General features: G+C 56.3%; 1 protein-coding gene across 1 annotated transcript in view; it reads left to right on the top strand.

The window, feature by feature from the left end:
- pde2a (phosphodiesterase 2A) overlaps positions 1 to 19,315 on the top strand; it is a 429,910-nt gene that overhangs the window by 301,744 nt on the left and 108,851 nt on the right. The window contains exon 18 of the mRNA XM_085999752.1: positions 1,938 to 2,050. Within this exon, the coding sequence (XP_085855878.1) occupies positions 1,938 to 2,050 (113 nt within the window). The remainder of the gene's footprint in view (positions 1 to 1,937; positions 2,051 to 19,315) is intronic.

Here is a 19,315-nt window from a genome sequence, read left to right as displayed (position 1 = left end):
ATGGGATTGGGGGTAATATATTAGCATGGATAGAGGATTGGTTAACGGACAGAAAACAGAGAGTAAGGTCATTTTCCAGTTGGCAGGGTGTAACTAGTGGGGTGCCACAAGGATCAGTGCTTGGGCCTCAGCTATTTACAATCTATAATAGTGACTTGAATGAAAGGGACCGAGTGTAATGTATCCAAAATAACAACAGAAAATGCTGGAAATACTCAGCAGGCCAGGCAGCATCCGTGGTGAGAGAAACAGAGTTAACGTTTCAGGTCTGGGACCCTTCATCAGAACTGGAAAAAGCTGGAGATGTAACAGATATTAAGCAGGTGCAGAGACAGGGGGGGGGGTGGAAGGAATTGAAAGAACATACTGTGCTTTTGTAAGAGGCAGGAACGATAAAATGTTGTAAATGGGAGTGGCAAAAATCATACAGCATGAAAAATGGGGGCAGGGGTTATAGTTTGAAATTATTGAACTCAGTGTTGAGGCCAGAAAGCTTTAAAGTGCCTAATCGAAAGATGAGTATGATTTTGCCATTCTCATTTGCAACATTTTATCTTTCCTGCCTCTTACAAAAGCACAGTATGTTCCTTCAATTACTTCCCCCCGCACCCACCCCCCCCCCCGCCGCCCCCCCCCCCACCCCCCCGTCTCTGCACCTGCTTAATATCTGTTATATCTCCAGATTTTTCCAGTTCTGATGAAGAGTCCCAGACCTGAAACGTTAACTCTGTTTCTCTCTCCACGGATGTTGCCTGGCCTGCTGAGTATTTCCAGCATTTTCTGTTGTTATTTCAGATTTCCAGCATCCGCAGTATTTTGCTATTATATGTAATGTATCCAAGTTTGCCGATGATACAAAGTTAGGTGGGAAAGTAAGGTGTGAGGAGGATGCAAAGACCCTGCAAAGGGATGTAGACAGGTTACGAGAATGGGCAATAAGGTAGCAGCTGGAGTATAATGTGGGGAAATGTGAGGTTATTCACTTTGGTAGGAAGAACAGAAAAACTGAATATTTTTTTTAATGGTGAGAGACTATTAAATGTTCAGAGAGATTTAGGTGTCCTCGTACAGGAAACACAGAAAGTTATCATGCAGGTACAGCAAGCAATTAGGAAGGCAAGAGTAAGGAAGTCTTGCTGCAATTGTACAGGGCCTTGGTGAGACCACACCTGGAGTACTGGGCACAGTTTAGGTCTCCTTATCTAAGGAAGGATATACTTGCCTTGGAGGCGGTGCAACGAAGGTTCACGAGATTGATTCCTGGGATGAGAGGGTTGTCCTACGCGGAGAGATTGAGTAGAATGGGCCGATACTCTCTGGAGTTTCGAAGAATGAGAGGTGATCTCATTGAAACATACAAGATTCTGAGGGGGATTGACAGGGTAGATGCTGAGAGTTTGTTTCCCCCTGGCTGGAGAGTCTAGAACTAGGGGTCACAGTCTCAGGATAAGGGGTCGGCCATTTAGGACTGAGATGAGGAGGAATTTCTTCACTCAGAGGGTTGTGAATCTTTGGAATTCTCTACCCCAGGGGGCTGTGGAGGCTCAATCGTTGAGTATATTCAAGAAGAGATCGATAAATTTTTGGACTATAGGGGAACCGAGGGATACGGAGATCGGGCGGGAAAGTGGAGTTGAGGTCGAAGATCAGCCATGCTCTTATTGAATGGTGGAGCAGGCTCGAGGGGCCAAATGGCTGACTCCTGCTCCTAATTCTTATATTCTACAGGTGCTATATAAATGCATGTTGTTGTTGTTGCTATCTGTCAGCCAGAACAGCATAAGCAAAGAAAATGGGAATTTTCAAAGTAGTTGGATGTTAAAATAAGAAAGCTGGTGTAGTAAAGGGATGAACTTTAATGGGCAGAATGGCCTCTTGTCAGCCTTGAGTTTTGCTCATGATCTGACTCTGATTCTCTGCCTGCCCCTTTTCCACAGAGATTGTTGGAGTGGCTGAGTTGTGTAACAAGATAAACGGACCCTGGTTCACAAAGTTCGATGAAGACTTGGCTCTTGCCTTCTCCATCTACTGCGGGATCAGTATTTCCCATGTGAGTACCGGGAGTGGAGGCACCCTGCCAGAGACATCCTAGCTCTTCCCAAAAGCCCTTATCATGTCGACGTTGAGGAGCAGATTTAGACATGAAGGGAGATCGGGAAGTGAATGTACCTAGATGTTGGACTGGGTGAGTGTAATGTTGGACTGGGTGAGTGTGATGTCGGACTGGGCGAGTGTGATGTCGGACTGGGTGAGTGTAATGTTGGACTGGGTGAGTGTGATGTTGGACTGGGTGAGTGTGATGTTGGACTGGGTGGGTGTGATGTCGGGCTGGGTGAGTGTGATGTCGGGCTCGGTGAGTGTGATGTTGGACTGGGTGAGTGTGATGTCGGGCTGGGTGAGTGATGTCGGGCTGGGTGAGTGTCATGTCGGGCTGGGTGAGTGATGTCGGGCTGGGTGAGTGTGATGTGGGACTGGGTGAGTGTGATGTTGGACTGGGTGAGTGTGATGTGGGACTGGGTGAGTGTGATGTTGGACTGGGTGAGTGTGATGTCGGACTGGGTGAGTGATGTCGGGCTGGGTGAGTGTCATGTCGGGCTGGGTGAGTGATGTCGGGCTGGGTGAGTGTGATGTGGGACTGGGTGAGTGTGATGTTGGACTGGGTGAGTGTGATGTGGGACTGGGTGAGTGTGATGTTGGACTGGGTGAGTGTGATGTCGGACTGGGTGAGTGTGATGTGGGACTGGGTGAGTGTGATGTTGGACTGGGTGAGTGTGATGTCGGACTGGGTGAGTGTGATGTCGGGCTGGGTGAGTGTGATGTCGGACTGGGTGAGTGTGATGTTGGACTGGGTGAGTGTGATGTTGGGCTGGGTGAGTGTGATGTTGGACTGGGTGAGTGTGATGTCGGGCTGGGTGAGTGTGATGTTGGGCTGGGTGAGTGTGATGTCGGACTGGGTGAGTGTGATGTCGGGCTGGGTGAGTGTGATGTCGGGCTGGGTGAGTGTGATGTCGGGCTGGGTGAGTGTGATGTCGGGCTGGGTGAGTGTGATGTCGGGCTGGGTGAGTGTGATGTCGGGCTGGGTGAGTGTGATGTCGGACTGGGTGAGTGTGATGTCGGGCTGGGTGAGTGTGATGTCGGGCTGGGTGAGTGATGTTGGGCTGGGTGAGTGTGATGTTGGGCTGGGTGAGTGTGATGTCGGACTGGGTGAGTGTGATGTCGGGCTGGGTGAGTGATGTCGGGCTGGGTGAGTGTCATGTCGGGCTGGGTGAGTGATGTCGGGCTGGGTGAGTGTGATGTGGGACTGGGTGAGTGTGATGTTGGACTGGGTGAGTGTGATGTGGGACTGGGTGAGTGTGATGTTGGACTGGGTGAGTGTGATGTCGGACTGGGTGAGTGTGATGTGGGACTGGGTGAGTGTGATGTTGGACTGGGTGAGTGTGATGTCGGACTGGGTGAGTGTGATGTCGGGCTGGGTGAGTGTGATGTCGGACTGGGTGAGTGTGATGTTGGACTGGGTGAGTGTGATGTTGGGCTGGGTGAGTGTGATGTTGGACTGGGTGAGTGTGATGTCGGGCTGGGTGAGTGTGATGTTGGGCTGGGTGAGTGTGATGTCGGACTGGGTGAGTGTGATGTCGGGCTGGGTGAGTGTGATGTCGGGCTGGGTGAGTGTGATGTCGGGCTGGGTGAGTGTGATGTCGGGCTGGGTGAGTGTGATGTCGGGCTGGGTGAGTGTGATGTCGGACTGGGTGAGTGTGATGTCGGGCTGGGTGAGTGTGATGTCGGGCTGGGTGAGTGATGTCGGGCTGGGTGAGTGTGATGTTGGGCTGGGTGAGTGTGATGTCGGACTGGGTGAGTGTGATGTCGGGCTGGGTGAGTGTGATGTTGTGCTGGGTGAGTGTGATGTCGGGCTGGGTGAGTGTGATGTCGGGCTGGGTGAGTGTGATGTCGGACTGGGTGAGTGTGATGTCGGACTGGGTGAGTGTGATGTTGGACTGGGTGAGTGTGATGTTGGACTGGGTGAGTGTGATGTTGGGGTGAGTGTGATGTCGGACTGGGTGAGTGTGATGTCGGACTGGGTGAGTGTGATGTCGGGCTGGGTGAGTGTGATGTTGGACTGGGTGAGTGTGATGTTGGGCTGGGTGAGTGTGATGTTGGACTGGGTGAGTGTGATGTTGGACTGGGTGAGTGTGATGTTGGACTGGGTGAGTGTGATGTCGGGCTGGGTGAGTGTGATGTCGGGCTGGGTGAGTGTGATGTTGGACTGGGTGAGTGTGATGTTGGACTGGGTGAGTGATGTTGGACTGGGTGAGTGTGATGTCGGGCTGGGTGAGTGTGATGTTGGACTGGGTGAGTGTGATGTTGGACTGGGTGAGTGTGATGTCGGGCTGGGTGAGTGTGATGTTGGGCTGGGTGAGTGTGATGTTGGACTGGGTGAGTGTGATGTTGGGCTGGGTGAGTGTGATGTCGGGCTGGGTGAGTGTGATGTTCGACTGGGTGAGTGTGATGTCGGACTGGGTGAGTGTGATGTCGGACTGGGTGAGTGTGATGTCGGGCTGGGTGAGTGTGATGTCGGGCTGGGTGAGTGTGATGTCGGACTGGGTGAGTGTGATGTCGGACTGGGCGAGTGTGATGTCGGACTGGGTGAGTGTGATGTCGGGCTGGGTGAGTGTGATGTCGGACTGGGTGAATGTGATGTTCGACTGGGTGAGTGTGGTGTCGGACTGGGTGAGTGTGATGTCGGGCTGGGTGAGTGTGATGTCGGGCTGGGTGAGTGTGATGTTCGACTGGGTGAGTGTGATGTCGGACTGGGTGAGTGTGATGTCGGACTGGGTGAGTGTGATGTCGGACTGGGTGAGTGTGATGTCGGGCTGGGTGAGTGTGATGTCGGGCTGGGTGAGTGTGATGTCGGACTGGGCGAGTGTGATGTCGGACTGGGCGAGTGTGATGTCGGACTGGGCGAGTGTGATGTCGGACTGGGTGAGTGTGATGTCGGGCTGGGTGAGTGTGATGTCGGGCTGGGTGAATGTGATGTCGGGCTGGGTGAGTGTGATGTCGGACTGGGTGAGTGTGATGTCGGACTGGGTGAGTGTGATGTCGGGCTGGGTGAATGTGATGTCGGGCTGGGTGAGTTTGATGTCGGACTGGGTGAGTGTGATGTCGGACTGGGTGAGTGTGATGTCGGACTGGGTGAATGTGATGTCGGGCTGGGTGAGTGTGATGTCGGACTGGGTGAGTGTGATGTCGGACTGGGCGAGTGTGATGTCGGACTGGGTGAGTGTGATGTCGGGCTGGGTGAGTGTGATGTCGGGCTGGGTGAATGTGATGTCGGGCTGGGTGAGTGTGATGTCGGACTGGGTGAATGTGATGTCGGACTGGGTGAGTGTGATGTCGGACTGGGCGAGTGTGATGTCGGACTGGGTGAGTGTGATGTCGGGCTGGGTGAGTGTGATGTCGGGCTGGGTGAATGTGATGTCGGGCTGGGTGAGTGTGATGTCGGACTGGGTGAATGTGATGTCGGACTGGGTGAGTGTGATGTCGGGCTGGGTGAATGTGATGTTGGACTGGGTGAGTGTGATTTTGGGCTGGGTGAGTGTGATTTTGGACTGGGTGAGTGTGATGTTGGGCTGGGTGAGTGTGATGTCGGACTGGGTGAGTGTGATGTCGGACTGGGTGAGTGTGATGTCGGACTGGGTGAGTGTGATGTTGTGCTGGGTGAGTGTGATGTTGTGCTGGGTGAGTGTGATGTCGGGCTGGGTGAGTGTGATGTGGGACTGGGTGAGTGTGATGTCGGGCTGGGTGAGTGTGATGTCGGACTGGGTGAGTGTGATGTTGGGCTGGGTGAGTGTGATGTCGGACTGGGTGAGTGTGATGTCGGACTGGGTGAGTGTGATGTTGGGCTGGGTGAGTGTGATGTCGGACTGGGTGAGTGTGATGTCGGGCTGGGTGAGTGTGATGTCGGGCTGGGTGAGTGTGATGTCGGACTGGGTGAGTGTGATGTCGGGCTGGGTGAGTGTGATGTCGGACTGGGTGAGTGTGATGTCGGACTGGGTGAGTGTGATGTCGGACTGGGTGAGTGTGATGTTGTGCTGGGTGAGTGTGATGTTGTGCTGGGTGAGTATGATGTCGGGCTGGGTGAGTGTGATGTGGGACTGGGTGAGTGTGATGTTGGGCTGGGTGAGTGTGATGTCGGACTGGGTGAGTGTGATGTTGGGCTGGGTGAGTGTGATGTCGGACTGGGCGAGTGTGATGTCGGACTGGGTGAGTGTGATGTTGGACTGGGTGAGTGTGATGTCGGTCTGGGTGAGTATGATGTTGGACTGGGTGAGTGTGATGTCGGGCTGGGTGAGTGTGATGTCGGACTGGGTGAGTGTGATGTTGGGCTGGGTGAGTGTGATGTCGGACTGGGTGAGTGTGATGTCGAGCTGGGTGAGTGTGATGTTGGACTGGGTGAGTGTGATGTCGGACTGGGTGAGTGTGAAGGCCGGCTGGGTGAGTGTGATGTCGGACTGGGTGAGTGTGATGTCGGACTGAGTGAGTGTGATGTCGGACTGGGTGAGTGTGATGTCGGACTGGGTGAGTGTGATGTCGGGCTGGGTGAGTGTGATGTCGGGCTGGGTGAGTGATGTCGGGCTGGGTGAGTGTGATGTTGGGCTGGGTGAGTGTGATGTCGGACTGGGTGAGTGTGATGTCGGGCTGGGTGAGTGATGTCGGGCTGGGTGAGTGTCATGTCGGGCTGGGTGAGTGATGTCGGGCTGGGTGAGTGTGATGTGGGACTGGGTGAGTGTGATGTTGGACTGGGTGAGTGTGATGTGGGACTGGGTGAGTGTGATGTTGGACTGGGTGAGTGTGATGTCGGACTGGGTGAGTGTGATGTGGGACTGGGTGAGTGTGATGTTGGACTGGGTGAGTGTGATGTCGGACTGGGTGAGTGTGATGTCGGGCTGGGTGAGTGTGATGTCGGACTGGGTGAGTGTGATGTTGGACTGGGTGAGTGTGATGTTGGGCTGGGTGAGTGTGATGTTGGACTGGGTGAGTGTGATGTCGGGCTGGGTGAGTGTGATGTTGGGCTGGGTGAGTGTGATGTCGGACTGGGTGAGTGTGATGTCGGGCTGGGTGAGTGTGATGTCGGGCTGGGTGAGTGTGATGTCGGGCTGGGTGAGTGTGATGTCGGGCTGGGTGAGTGTGATGTCGGGCTGGGTGAGTGTGATGTCGGACTGGGTGAGTGTGATGTCGGGCTGGGTGAGTGTGATGTCGGGCTGGGTGAGTGATGTCGGGCTGGGTGAGTGTGATGTTGGGCTGGGTGAGTGTGATGTCGGACTGGGTGAGTGTGATGTCGGGCTGGGTGAGTGTGATGTTGTGCTGGGTGAGTGTGATGTCGGGCTGGGTGAGTGTGATGTCGGGCTGGGTGAGTGTGATGTCGGACTGGGTGAGTGTGATGTCGGACTGGGTGAGTGTGATGTTGGACTGGGTGAGTGTGATGTTGGACTGGGTGAGTGTGATGTTGGGGTGAGTGTGATGTCGGACTGGGTGAGTGTGATGTCGGACTGGGTGAGTGTGATGTCGGGCTGGGTGAGTGTGATGTTGGACTGGGTGAGTGTGATGTTGGGCTGGGTGAGTGTGATGTTGGACTGGGTGAGTGTGATGTTGGACTGGGTGAGTGTGATGTCGGACTGGGTGAGTGTGATGTCGGGCTGGGTGAGTGTGATGTCGGGCTGGGTGAGTGTGATGTTGGACTGGGTGAGTGTGATGTTGGACTGGGTGAGTGATGTTGGACTGGGTGAGTGTGATGTCGGGCTGGGTGAGTGTGATGTTGGACTGGGTGAGTGTGATGTTGGACTGGGTGAGTGTGATGTCGGGCTGGGTGAGTGTGATGTTGGGCTGGGTGAGTGTGATGTTGGACTGGGTGAGTGTGATGTTGGGCTGGGTGAGTGTGATGTCGGGCTGGGTGAGTGTGATGTTCGACTGGGTGAGTGTGATGTCGGACTGGGTGAGTGTGATGTCGGACTGGGTGAGTGTGATGTCGGGCTGGGTGAGTGTGATGTCGGGCTGGGTGAGTGTGATGTCGGACTGGGTGAGTGTGATGTCGGACTGGGCGAGTGTGATGTCGGACTGGGTGAGTGTGATGTCGGGCTGGGTGAGTGTGATGTCGGACTGGGTGAATGTGATGTTGGACTGGGTGAGTGTGGTGTCGGACTGGGTGAGTGTGATGTCGGGCTGGGTGAGTGTGATGTCGGGCTGGGTGAGTGTGATGTTCGACTGGGTGAGTGTGATGTCGGACTGGGTGAGTGTGATGTCGGACTGGGTGAGTGTGATGTCGGACTGGGTGAGTGTGATGTCGGGCTGGGTGAGTGTGATGTCGGGCTGGGGGAGTGTGATGTCGGACTGGGCGAGTGTGATGTCGGACTGGGCGAGTGTGATGTCGGGCTGGGTGAATGTGATGTCGGGCTGGGTGAGTTTGATGTCGGACTGGGTGAGTGTGATGTCGGACTGGGTGAGTGTGATGTCGGACTGGGTGAATGTGATGTCGGGCTGGGTGAGTGTGATGTCGGACTGGGTGAGTGTGATGTCGGACTGGGCGAGTGTGATGTCGGACTGGGTGAGTGTGATGTCGGGCTGGGTGAGTGTGATGTCGGGCTGGGTGAATGTGATGTCGGGCTGGGTGAGTGTGATGTCGGACTGGGTGAATGTGATGTCGGACTGGGTGAGTGTGATGTCGGACTGGGCGAGTGTGATGTCGGACTGGGTGAGTGTGATGTCGGGCTGGGTGAGTGTGATGTCGGGCTGGGTGAATGTGATGTCGGGCTGGGTGAGTGTGATGTCGGACTGGGTGAATGTGATGTCGGACTGGGTGAGTGTGATGTCGGGCTGGGTGAATGTGATGTTGGACTGGGTGAGTGTGATTTTGGGCTGGGTGAGTGTGATTTTGGACTGGGTGAGTGTGATGTTGGGCTGGGTGAGTGTGATGTCGGACTGGGTGAGTGTGATGTCGGACTGGGTGAGTGTGATGTCGGACTGGGTGAGTGTGATGTTGTGCTGGGTGAGTGTGATGTTGTGCTGGGTGAGTGTGATGTCGGGCTGGGTGAGTGTGATGTGGGACTGGGTGAGTGTGATGTCGGGCTGGGTGAGTGTGATGTCGGACTGGGTGAGTGTGATGTTGGGCTGGGTGAGTGTGATGTCGGACTGGGTGAGTGTGATGTCGGACTGGGTGAGTGTGATGTTGGGCTGGGTGAGTGTGATGTCGGACTGGGTGAGTGTGATGTCGGGCTGGGTGAGTGTGATGTCGGGCTGGGTGAGTGTGATGTCGGACTGGGTGAGTGTGATGTCGGGCTGGGCGAGTGTGATGTCGGACTGGGTGAGTGTGATGTCGGACTGGGTGAGTGTGATGTCGGACTGGGTGAGTGTGATGTTGTGCTGGGTGAGTGTGATGTTGTGCTGGGTGAGTATGATGTCGGGCTGGGTGAGTGTGATGTGGGACTGGGTGAGTGTGATGTTGGGCTGGGTGAGTGTGATGTCGGGCTGGGTGAGTGTGATGTCGGGCTGGGTGAGTGTGATGTTCGACTGGGTGAGTGTGATGTCGGACTGGGTGAGTGTGATGTCGGACTGGGTGAGTGTGATGTCGGACTGGGTGAGTGTGATGTCGGGCTGGGTGAGTGTGATGTCGGGCTGGGCGAGTGTGATGTCGGACTGGGCGAGTGTGATGTCGGACTGGGCGAGTGTGATGTCGGACTGGGCGAGTGTGATGTCGGACTGGGTGAGTGTGATGTCGGGCTGGGTGAGTGTGATGTCGGGCTGGGTGAATGTGATGTCGGGCTGGGTGAGTGTGATGTCGGACTGGGTGAGTGTGATGTCGGACTGGGTGAGTGTGATGTCGGGCTGGGTGAATGTGATGTCGGGCTGGGTGAGTTTGATGTCGGACTGGGTGAGTGTGATGTCGGACTGGGTGAGTGTGATGTCGGACTGGGTGAATGTGATGTCGGGCTGGGTGAGTGTGATGTCGGACTGGGTGAGTGTGATGTCGGACTGGGCGAGTGTGATGTCGGACTGGGTGAGTGTGATGTCGGGCTGGGTGAGTGTGATGTCGGGCTGGGTGAATGTGATGTCGGGCTGGGTGAGTGTGATGTCGGACTGGGTGAATGTGATGTCGGACTGGGTGAGTGTGATGTCGGACTGGGCGAGTGTGATGTCGGACTGGGTGAGTGTGATGTCGGGCTGGGTGAGTGTGATGTCGGGCTGGGTGAATGTGATGTCGGGCTGGGTGAGTGTGATGTCGGACTGGGTGAATGTGATGTCGGACTGGGTGAGTGTGATGTCGGGCTGGGTGAATGTGATGTTGGACTGGGTGAGTGTGATTTTGGGCTGGGTGAGTGTGATTTTGGACTGGGTGAGTGTGATGTTGGGCTGGGTGAGTGTGATGTCGGACTGGGTGAGTGTGATGTCGGACTGGGTGAGTGTGATGTCGGACTGGGTGAGTGTGATGTTGTGCTGGGTGAGTGTGATGTTGTGCTGGGTGAGTGTGATGTCGGGCTGGGTGAGTGTGATGTGGGACTGGGTGAGTGTGATGTCGGGCTGGGTGAGTGTGATGTCGGACTGGGTGAGTGTGATGTTGGGCTGGGTGAGTGTGATGTCGGACTGGGTGAGTGTGATGTCGGACTGGGTGAGTGTGATGTCGGGCTGGGTGAGTGTGATGTCGGACTGGGTGAGTGTGATGTCGGGCTGGGTGAGTGTGATGTCGGGCTGGGTGAGTGTGATGTCGGACTGGGTGAGTGTGATGTCGGGCTGGGTGAGTGTGATGTCGGACTGGGTGAGTGTGATGTCGGACTGGGTGAGTGTGATGTCGGACTGGGTGAGTGTGATGTTGTGCTGGGTGAGTGTGATGTTGTGCTGGGTGAGTATGATGTCGGGCTGGGTGAGTGTGATGTGGGACTGGGTGAGTGTGATGTTGGGCTGGGTGAGTGTGATGTCGGACTGGGTGAGTGTGATGTTGGGCTGGGTGAGTGTGATGTCGGACTGGGCGAGTGTGATGTCGGACTGGGTGAGTGTGATGTTGGACTGGGTGAGTGTGATGTCGGTCTGGGTGAGTATGATGTTGGACTGGGTGAGTGTGATGTCGGGCTGGGTGAGTGTGATGTCGGACTGGGTGAGTGTGATGTTGGGCTGGGTGAGTGTGATGTCGGACTGGGTGAGTGTGATGTCGAGCTGGGTGAGTGTGATGTTGGACTGGGTGAGTGTGATGTCGGACTGGGTGAGTGTGAAGGCCGGCTGGGTGAGTGTGATGTCGGACTGGGTGAGTGTGATGTCGGACTGAGTGAGTGTGATGTCGGACTGGGTGAGTGTGATGTCGGACTGGGTGAGTGTGATGTCGGGCTGGGTGAGTGTGATGTCGGGCTGGGTGAGTGATGTCGGGCTGGGTGAGTGTGATGTTGGGCTGGGTGAGTGTGATGTCGGACTGGGTGAGTGTGATGTCGGGCTGGGTGAGTGATGTCGGGCTGGGTGAGTGTCATGTCGGGCTGGGTGAGTGATGTCGGGCTGGGTGAGTGTGATGTGGGACTGGGTGAGTGTGATGTTGGACTGGGTGAGTGTGATGTGGGACTGGGTGAGTGTGATGTTGGACTGGGTGAGTGTGATGTCGGACTGGGTGAGTGTGATGTGGGACTGGGTGAGTGTGATGTTGGACTGGGTGAGTGTGATGTCGGACTGGGTGAGTGTGATGTCGGGCTGGGTGAGTGTGATGTCGGACTGGGTGAGTGTGATGTTGGACTGGGTGAGTGTGATGTTGGGCTGGGTGAGTGTGATGTTGGACTGGGTGAGTGTGATGTCGGGCTGGGTGAGTGTGATGTTGGGCTGGGTGAGTGTGATGTCGGGCTGGGTGAGTGTGATGTCGGACTGGGTGAGTGTGATGTCGGGCTGGGTGAGTGTGATGTCGGGCTGGGTGAGTGTGATGTCGGGCTGGGTGAGTGTGATGTCGGGCTGGGTGAGTGTGATGTCGGGCTGGGTGAGTGTGATGTCGGACTGGGTGAGTGTGATGTCGGGCTGGGTGAGTGTGATGTCGGGCTGGGTGAGTGATGTCGGGCTGGGTGAGTGTGATGTTGGGCTGGGTGAGTGTGATGTCGGACTGGGTGAGTGTGATGTCGGGCTGGGTGAGTGTGATGTTGTGCTGGGTGAGTGTGATGTCGGGCTGGGTGAGTGTGATGTCGGGCTGGGTGAGTGTGATGTCGGACTGGGTGAGTGTGATGTCGGACTGGGTGAGTGTGATGTTGGACTGGGTGAGTGTGATGTTGGACTGGGTGAGTGTGATGTTGGGGTGAGTGTGATGTCGGACTGGGTGAGTGTGATGTCGGACTGGGTGAGTGTGATGTCGGGCTGGTGAGTGTGATGTTGGACTGGGTGAGTGTGATGTTGGGCTGGGTGAGTGTGATGTTGGACTGGGTGAGTGTGATGTTGGACTGGGTGAGTGTGATGTTGGACTGGGTGAGTGTGATGTCGGGCTGGGTGAGTGTGATGTCGGGCTGGGTGAGTGTGATGTTGGACTGGGTGAGTGTGATGTTGGACTGGGTGAGTGATGTTGGACTGGGTGAGTGTGATGTCGGGCTGGGTGAGTGTGATGTTGGACTGGGTGAGTGTGATGTTGGACTGGGTGAGTGTGATGTCGGGCTGGGTGAGTGTGATGTTGGGCTGGGTGAGTGTGATGTTGGACTGGGTGAGTGTGATGTTGGGCTGGGTGAGTGTGATGTCGGGCTGGGTGAGTGTGATGTTCGACTGGGTGAGTGTGATGTCGGACTGGGTGAGTGTGATGTCGGACTGGGTGAGTGTGATGTCGGGCTGGGTGAGTGTGATGTCGGGCTGGGTGAGTGTGATGTCGGACTGGGTGAGTGTGGTGTCGGACTGGGCGAGTGTGATGTCGGACTGGGTGAGTGTGATGTCGGGCTGGGTGAGTGTGATGTCGGACTGGGTGAATGTGATGTTGGACTGGGTGAGTGTGGTGTCGGACTGGGTGAGTGTGATGTCGGGCTGGGTGAGTGTGATGTCGGGCTGGGTGAGTGTGATGTTCGACTGGGTGAGTGTGATGTCGGACTGGGTGAGTGTGATGTCGGACTGGGTGAGTGTGATGTCGGACTGGGTGAGTGTGATGTCGGGCTGGGTGAGTGTGATGTCGGGCTGGGGGAGTGTGATGTCGGACTGGGCGAGTGTGATGTCGGACTGGGCGAGTGTGATGTCGGACTGGGCGAGTGTGATGTCGGACTGGGTGAGTGTGATGTCGGGCTGGGTGAGTGTGATGTCGGGCTGGGTGAATGTGATGTCGGGCTGGGTGAGTGTGATGTCGGACTGGGTGAGTGTGATGTCGGACTGGGTGAGTGTGATGTCGGGCTGGGTGAATGTGATGTCGGGCTGGGTGAGTTTGATGTCGGACTGGGTGAGTGTGATGTCGGACTGGGTGAGTGTGATGTCGGACTGGGTGAATGTGATGTCGGGCTGGGTGAGTGTGATGTCGGACTGGGTGAGTGTGATGTCGGACTGGGCGAGTGTGATGTCGGACTGGGTGAGTGTGATGTCGGGCTGGGTGAGTGTGATGTCGGGCTGGGTGAATGTGATGTCGGGCTGGGTGAGTGTGATGTCGGACTGGGTGAATGTGATGTCGGACTGGGTGAGTGTGATGTCGGACTGGGCGAGTGTGATGTCGGACTGGGTGAGTGTGATGTCGGGCTGGGTGAGTGTGATGTCGGGCTGGGTGAATGTGATGTCGGGCTGGGTGAGTGTGATGTCGGACTGGGTGAATGTGATGTCGGACTGGGTGAGTGTGATGTCGGGCTGGGTGAATGTGATGTTGGACTGGGTGAGTGTGATTTTGGGCTGGGTGAGTGTGATTTTGGACTGGGTGAGTGTGATGTTGGGCTGGGTGAGTGTGATGTCGGACTGGGTGAGTGTGATGTCGGACTGGGTGAGTGTGATGTCGGACTGGGTGAGTGTGATGTTGTGCTGGGTGAGTGTGATGTTGTGCTGGGTGAGTGTGATGTCGGGCTGGGTGAGTGTGATGTGGGACTGGGTGAGTGTGATGTCGGGCTGGGTGAGTGTGATGTCGGACTGGGTGAGTGTGATGTTGGGCTGGGTGAGTGTGATGTCGGACTGGGTGAGTGTGATGTCGGACTGGGTGAGTGTGATGTTGGGCTGGGTGAGTGTGATGTCGGACTGGGTGAGTGTGATGTCGGGCTGGGTGAGTGTGATGTCGGGCTGGGTGAGTGTGATGTCGGACTGGGTGAGTGTGATGTCGGGCTGGGCGAGTGTGATGTCGGACTGGGTGAGTGTGATGTCGGACTGGGTGAGTGTGATGTCGGACTGGGTGAGTGTGATGTTGTGCTGGGTGAGTGTGATGTTGTGCTGGGTGAGTATGATGTCGGGCTGGGTGAGTGTGATGTGGGACTGGGTGAGTGTGATGTTGGGCTGGGTGAGTGTGATGTCGGACTGGGTGAGTGTGATGTTGGGCTGGGTGAGTGTGATGTCGGACTGGGCGAGTGTGATGTCGGACTGGGTGAGTGTGATGTTGGACTGGGCGAGTGTGATGTCGGTCTGGGTGAGTATGATGTTGGACTGGGTGAGTGTGATGTCGGGCTGGGTGAGTGTGATGTCGGACTGGGTGAGTGTGATGTTGGGCTGGGTGAGTGTGATGTCGGACTGGGTGAGTGTGATGTCGAGCTGGGTGAGTGTGATGTTGGACTGGGTGAGTGTGATGTCGGACTGGGTGAGTGTGAAGGCCGGCTGGGTGAGTGTGATGTCGGACTGGGTGAGTGTGATGTCGGACTGAGTGAGTGTGATGTCGGACTGGGTGAGTGTGATGTCGGACTGGGTGAGTGTGATGTCGGGCTGGGTGAGTGTGATGTCGGGCTGGGTGAGTGATGTCGGGCTGGGTGAGTGTGATGTTGGGCTGGGTGAGTGTGATGTCGGACTGGGTGAGTGTGATGTCGGGCTGGGTGAGTGATGTCGGGCTGGGTGAGTGTCATGTCGGGCTGGGTGAGTGATGTCGGGCTGGGTGAGTGTGATGTGGGACTGGGTGAGTGTGATGTTGGACTGGGTGAGTGTGATGTGGGACTGGGTGAGTGTGATGTTGGACTGGGTGAGTGTGATGTCGGACTGGGTGAGTGTGATGTGGGACTGGGTGAGTGTGATGTTGGACTGGGTGAGTGTGATGTCGGACTGGGTGAGTGTGATGTCGGGCTGGGTGAGTGTGATGTCGGACTGGGTGAGTGTGATGTTGGACTGGGTGAGTGTGATGTTGGGCTGGGTGAGTGTGATGTTGGACTGGGTGAGTGTGATGTCGGGCTGGGTGAGTGTGATGTTGGGCTGGGTGAGTGTGATGTCGGACTGGGTGAGTGTGATGTCGGGCTGGGTGAGTGTGATGTCGGGCTGGGTGAGTGTGATGTCGGGCTGGGTGAGTGTGATGTCGGGCTGGGTGAGTGTGATGTCGGGCTGGGTGAGTGTGATGTCGGACTGGGTGAGTGTGATGTCGGGCTGGGTGAGTGTGATGTCGGGCTGGGTGAGTGATGTCGGGCTGGGTGAGTGTGATGTTGGGCTGGGTGAGTGTGATGTCGGACTGGGTGAGTGTGATGTCGGGCTGGGTGAGTGTGATGTTGTGCTGGGTGAGTGTGATGTCGGGCTGGGTGAGTGTGATGTCGGGCTGGGTGAGTGTGATGTCGGACTGGGTGAGTGTGATGTCGGACTGGGTGAGTGTGATGTTGGACTGGGTGAGTGTGATGTTGGACTGGGTGAGTGTGATGTTGGGGTGAGTGTGATGTCGGACTGGGTGAGTGTGATGTCGGACTGGGTGAGTGTGATGTCGGGCTGGGTGAGTGTGATGTTGGACTGGGTGAGTGTGATGTTGGGCTGGGTGAGTGTGATGTTGGACTGGGTGAGTGTGATGTTGGACTGGGTGAGTGTGATGTTGGACTGGGTGAGTGTGATGTCGGGCTGGGTGAGTGTGATGTCGGGCTGGGTGAGTGTGATGTTGGACTGGGCGAGTGTGATGTCGGACTGGGTGAGTGTGATGTCGGGCTGGGTGAGTGTGATGTCGGACTGGGTGAATGTGATGTTGGACTGGGTGAGTGTGGTGTCGGACTGGGTGAGTGTGATGTCGGGCTGGGTGAGTGTGATGTCGGGCTGGGTGAGTGTGATGTCCGACTGGGTGAGTGTGATGTCGGACTGGGTGAGTGTGATGTCGGACTGGGTGAGTGTGATGTCGGACTGGGTGAGTGTGATGTCGGGCTGGGTGAGTGTGATGTCGGGCTGGGGGAGTGTGATGTCGGACTGGGCGAGTGTGATGTCGGACTGGGCGAGTGTGATGTCGGACTGGGCGAGTGTGATGTCGGACTGGGTGAGTGTGATGTCGGGCTGGGTGAGTGTGATGTCGGGCTGGGTGAATGTGATGTCGGGCTGGGTGAGTGTGATGTCGGACTGGGTGAGTGTGATGTCGGACTGGGTGAGTGTGATGTCGGGCTGGGTGAATGTGATGTCGGGCTGGGTGAGTTTGATGTCGGACTGGGTGAGTGTGATGTCGGACTGGGTGAGTGTGATGTCGGACTGGGTGAATGTGATGTCGGGCTGGGTGAGTGTGATGTCGGACTGGGTGAGTGTGATGTCGGACTGGGCGAGTGTGATGTCGGACTGGGTGAGTGTGATGTCGGGCTGGGTGAGTGTGATGTCGGGCTGGGTGAATGTGATGTCGGGCTGGGTGAGTGTGATGTCGGACTGGGTGAATGTGATGTCGGACTGGGTGAGTGTGATGTCGGACTGGGCGAGTGTGATGTCGGACTGGGTGAGTGTGATGTCGGGCTGGGTGAGTGTGATGTCGGGCTGGGTGAATGTGATGTCGGGCTGGGTGAGTGTGATGTCGGACTGGGTGAATGTGATGTCGGACTGGGTGAGTGTGATGTCGGGCTGGGTGAATGTGATGTTGGACTGGGTGAGTGTGATTTTGGGCTGGGTGAGTGTGATTTTGGACTGGGTGAGTGTGATGTTGGGCTGGGTGAGTGTGATGTCGGACTGGGTGAGTGTGATGTCGGACTGGGTGAGTGTGATGTCGGACTGGGTGAGTGTGATGTTGTGCTGGGTGAGTGTGATGTTGTGCTGGGTGAGTGTGATGTCGGGCTGGGTGAGTGTGATGTGGGACTGGGTGAGTGTGATGTCGGGCTGGGTGAGTGTGATGTCGGACTGGGTGAGTGTGATGTTGGGCTGGGTGAGTGTGATGTCGGACTGGGTGAGTGTGATGTCGGACTGGGTGAGTGTGATGTTGGGCTGGGTGAGTGTGATGTCGGACTGGGTGAGTGTGATGTCGGGCTGGGTGAGTGTGATGTCGGGCTGGGTGAGTGTGATGTCGGACTGGGTGAGTGTGATGTCGGGCTGGGTGAGTGTGATGTCGGACTGGGTGAGTGTGATGTCGGACTGGGTGAGTGTGATGTCGGACTGGGTGAGTGTGATGTTGTGCTGGGTGAGTGTGATGTTGTGCTGGGTGAGTATGATGTCGGGCTGGGTGAGTATGATGTCGGGCTGGGTGAGTGTGATGTGGGACTGGGTGAGTGTGATGTTGGGCTGGGTGAGTGTGATGTCGGACTGGGTGAGTGTGATGTTGGGCTGGGTGAGTGTGATGTCGGACTGGGCGAGTGTGATGTCGGACTGGGTGAGTGTGATGTTGGACTGGGTGAGTGTGATGTCGGTCTGGGTGAGTATGATGTTGGACTGGGTGAGTGTGATGTCGGGCTGGGTGAGTGTGATGTCGGACTGGGTGAGTGTGATGTTGGGCTGGGTGAGTGTGATGTCGGACTGGGTGAGTGTGATGTCGAGCTGGGTGAGTGTGATGTTGGACTGGGTGAGTGTGATGTCGGACTGGGTGAGTGTGAAGGCCGGCTGGGTGAGTGTGATGTCGGACTGGGTGAGTGTGATGTCGGACTGAGTGAGTGTGATGTCGGACTGGGTGAGTGTGATGTCGGACTGGGTGAGTGTGATGTCGGGCTGGGTGAGTGTGATGTCGGGCTGGGTGAGTGATGTCGGGCTGGGTGAGTGTGATGTTGGGCTGGGTGAGTGTGATGTCGGACTGGGTGAGTGTGATGTCGGGCTGGGTGAGTGATGTCGGGCTGGGTGAGTGTCATGTCGGGCTGGGTGAGTGATGTCGGGCTGGGTGAGTGTGATGTGGGACTGGGTGAGTGTGATGTTGGACTGGGTGAGTGTGATGTGGGACTGGGTGAGTGTGATGTTGGACTGGGTGAGTGTGATGTCGGACTGGGTGAGTGTGATGTGGGACTGGGTGAGTGTGATGTTGGACTGGGTGAGTGTGATGTCGGACTGGGTGAGTGTGATGTCGGGCTGGGTGAGTGTGATGTCGGACTGGGTGAGTGTGATGTTGGACTGGGTGAGTGTGATGTTGGGCTGGGTGAGTGTGATGTTGGACTGGGTGAGTGTGATGTCGGGCTGGGTGAGTGTGATGTTGGGCTGGGTGAGTGTGATGTCGGACTGGGTGAGTGTGATGTCGGGCTGGGTGAGTGTGATGTCGGGCTGGGTGAGTGTGATGTCGGGCTGGGTGAGTGTGATGTCGGGCTGGGTGAGTGTGATGTCGGGCTGGGTGAGTGTGATGTCGGACTGGGTGAGTGTGATGTCGGGCTGGGTGAGTGTGATGTCGGGCTGGGTGAGTGATGTCGGGCTGGGTGAGTGTGATGTTGGGCTGGGTGAGTGTGATGTCGGACTGGGTGAGTGTGATGTCGGGCTGGGTGAGTGTGATGTTGTGCTGGGTGAGTGTGATGTCGGGCTGGGTGAGTGTGATGTCGGGCTGGGTGAGTGTGATGTCGGACTGGGTGAGTGTGATGTCGGACTGGGTGAGTGTGATGTTGGACTGGGTGAGTGTGATGTTGGACTGGGTGAGTGTGATGTTGGGGTGAGTGTGATGTCGGACTGGGTGAGTGTGATGTCGGACTGGGTGAGTGTGATGTCGGGCTGGGTGAGTGTGATGTTGGACTGGGTGAGTGTGATGTTGGGCTGGGTGAGTGTGATGTTGGACTGGGTGAGTGTGATGTTGGACTGGGTGAGTGTGATGTCGGACTGGGTGAGTGTGATGTCGGGCTGGGTGAGTGTGATGTCGGGCTGGGTGAGTGTGATGTTGGACTGGGTGAGTGTGATGTTGGACTGGGTGAGTGATGTTGGACTGGGTGAGTGTGATGTCGGGCTGGGTGAGTGTGATGTTGGACTGGGTGAGTGTGATGTTGGACTGGGTGAGTGTGATGTCGGGCTGGGTGAGTGTGATGTTGGGCTGGGTGAGTGTGATGTTGGACTGGGTGAGTGT

The sequence above is a fragment of the Somniosus microcephalus genome, chromosome 10, assembly GCF_052327205.1.
Source record: "Somniosus microcephalus isolate GS21.2 chromosome 10, FLI_Smic_1.0, whole genome shotgun sequence".
Lineage (NCBI taxonomy): Eukaryota > Metazoa > Chordata > Chondrichthyes > Squaliformes > Somniosidae > Somniosus > Somniosus microcephalus.
This window is presented reverse-complemented; position numbering and strand designations above follow the sequence as displayed.